General features: G+C 29.1%; 1 protein-coding gene across 1 annotated transcript; it reads right to left on the bottom strand.

Moving 5' to 3' along the window:
- Positions 1–2,360: 2,360 nt before the first annotated feature.
- Positions 2,361–2,574, bottom strand: LOC108687218. Its single transcript, XM_018192876.1, has one exon. It carries the CDS (start codon positions 2,535–2,537, stop codon positions 2,361–2,363), a length of 177 nt encoding a protein of 58 aa, XP_018048365.1. The 5' UTR covers positions 2,538–2,574.
- Positions 2,575–3,080: the final 506 nt, after the last annotated feature.

The following is a 3,080-nucleotide window of genomic DNA, read 5'->3' as shown; positions in this document are numbered from 1 at the left end:
GTGTGTGTGTGCGTGCGTGTGTGTGTGTGTGTGTGTGTGTGTGTGTGTGTGTGTGTGTGTGTATGGAATGTTTATTGATTATTCTCTTTCTTGTATTTCAACAAAATTATTTGTTCGCCTATTGTAATAATCTGCATTTTTTTTAAATCGTCCTTTCTTACTTTGTATTCTTAAAATGTGTATTACAAAATTGATCTCACAATTGAAACACTTCCGATCTTCATTTAGAAAAAAATCACCGTCTTTTGTTTTCATAATTTGTAATCACGATACATCGCTGAATTTTTCAAATATCTGAATGAGTTTCCTCATGGTTATTTTTATGTTAATAAATATTACACTCGAGTACGCCTTCGTTCTGAAGAACATTGTTTAAATTATCTAACACATATCACAGAATCCACATTCTCTTTTAGAAAAAAAAAAGAATTATACAAATAGCACGGGATACAAAAGCATTAGGGTACAGGTAGAATTATACAAATATGTCGTCATGACATTAATACAAACTAAAGTCGCATTTGTTGTGCTTGTCGAAGATTGAAATAACAAATTTTATGCTCGCATTGTTAGATATGAATAGTGTTCGACGGTTTTTGGTACAAAGAAATGTCGTTCACTACCTTAATTTTGCTCAATGTTTTTTTGGGCAGTGATCATTTTTGCGCTATATTTTTCAGTTCATCACAGAACAGGAATAGAATGAACATTTATTTATTGTAATGTAGTAAAAACAATACATTTTGTTGCAAATTTAAAAATAAAAGTCTAGAAAAAATTAAATCATGAACGATATATATTCATTATACTACAATAATTTTTTCTCAAATTTTATCTTTTCATAAATGACGCTTTTATATTTCTGAATTTTGTTTTATATAATATACGATAAAAATTGTTTTTATATCTTAAGAAATTAAATTTTTAATTTTCTTCCATTTTAAAAAAGTTAAATTAAAATAAATAACGAAACATTTTTATTTTTGATAATCATTCTTTAACAATAAAAAAAATAATATAATTTCAAAATTTGTTGGATATCTCTATTTATTATATTCTTCAATAGAATGCTATTGCTATTCATTATGCAACTGCTGCATCCTGTAGTAGCGAATAAATGAAATTGCAAAACACCTTGCGATCGCTGCCCTTCATACACACAAGTTTGCGATCAGTGTCACATGCAGACTCAAACTGTGAATCCTGAATAACATCCACTTAACGTATCGGTATGGATAAATTAATGTAATAAAAGTTATGTAATACTAGGTTGGTTATTAGCTTTGCAATGAGTATGTTACAGTACTATACGAATATTCTTAATTCTTTTTAATCGACATTATCTGTATGGTACAGTGACACGTTTTGGAATCAGTTTCGATGAGAACATCTCTTCTGAGATATCTGCAAATAAAGAGATACAGTGGTTTGAGCACGAAATTTTTATGTTACACAATAAGGTACATAAAATGTTATTTATATCTTGTCTATACATTTATATGTTTTTTATGTATCTTATCTTATTAAATGTATTAGTATTACAATTATTTTTTTAAATTATAAAATATACAGGGTGTCCTAAAATAATCGCCAAATATTTCGTAGGCAGATAGAGCGGATTAAACTGAATCAAAAAGTCCTGTACCATTTTGCAATTCGCAATAGTTAACAAAATATTAATTACTAAAAATTACCGAAAATTAATCTTCAATAATTTTTTACTCAAATATCAACTTTGCAGAAAAACTGCAAGAAACGAAAATTGTTTATTTTCGTTTTTATAGAACTTTAAGAATTTTTTCAGAATTAAAAAAAAATTTTTTAATACCTCATGGAAATGCAGAATTAAAAAATTTTTTACGGTTGGTAAAAATAAGAAAATGCAGTATTAAAAAGTTGATGAAAAATTCTGAAAAAATTTTGTTCATGAAATATTTTAGCGATTATTTTAGAATATCCTGTATATGCAAAAATCATTTTATATTTGTTTAATAAAGATAGAAAAAGATTAAAGCAAAAAATATATATCAATATGTTATATATTATTACTTTTACACAAATTTATTAAATTAATAAAATAATCAATTTTATATTTTGATAAAACTTAACTTCTAATAATAAAATTTCTTTAATTAAAATGAAATAATTCATTTTTGACAATAAAAGGCATAATTACAAAAATTATATTTATATTTATTCGTTCTATATTTATTATTAGATAGTTCATTCTCTCGTTAAATCATTTGCTCCAATGATGCTACACAGCATATATTTAACGTCAGTTAAGCAATCTTACCTTCATCACTGACATAAAGCGATGCCGAAGTGACCAAGGGACTATTGGTTGAGCAGGGTGTTAGTCACCTCAGAGATGGACAGCAGAGGACTCCCGGCGTCCGGTTTGGAATCTGTGGGACAGTTGGGCCCATTCCCGCCGCCGCTGCTGATGATCCCACTACGTGATGGTGCGGAGGGTGGTACAAGACGTTGCTGTTGTTGTTGCTGGTGCTGTTGTCCACTCCGATGCCCATGCCCATGCCTGCCGCCACCCCCGTCCCCGTTCCCGCAGCTGACGGTGGCGTGCTGCAACCAAATGGACGGTCTCCCCGTTATCTTACGTGTACTAAATTAGATTTCTCCCATTACACAAATAGTAGCATAGCACATCGACACACAAATTTGTTTTTAATGTTATTGCGAAAGCAAGTGCTTATTTAGTAATTTAACTTGGCTGAATTTAAATCCGACATCAAATAGTTTGCTTAGAAAATGATCGACTATTCGATTATGTTTTATTTATTTCTTAAATGTGCTTTTCTTGGAAAATAAGATTGAATTAGATACGATTTGCTAATCACGTAAAAGATTATCATTATTTTTTTTACGTAATTTGCGTGTAAAACATTTGACTTATTCTTTGATGACGTTATCAAACAACATGTTGATAGAAAAGTAATACATCTCAGAATTAGCAACTTTTCAATAGAGCATTTTTAAAGATTTTGTATTGGAACATTTTAATTAGAATATAGTAATTTCTACAATATATAACTTTACTTTCTTTCCATGTTATATTTCCG

This window comes from Atta colombica, unplaced genomic scaffold (genome assembly GCF_001594045.1).
Source record: "Atta colombica isolate Treedump-2 unplaced genomic scaffold, Acol1.0 scaffold202, whole genome shotgun sequence".
NCBI classification, from domain to species: Eukaryota; Metazoa; Arthropoda; class Insecta; order Hymenoptera; family Formicidae; genus Atta; species Atta colombica.
The sequence above is the reverse complement of the archived record's forward strand: the minus strand, read 5'-3'. Positions and strand labels throughout refer to the sequence as shown.

What these genes read in the sequence shown, in the direction of transcription:
- LOC108687218 (XM_018192876.1), bottom strand. Translation starts at nt 2,537, where the DNA reads ATGGGCATGGGCATCGGAGTGGACAACAGCACCAGCAACAACAACAGC.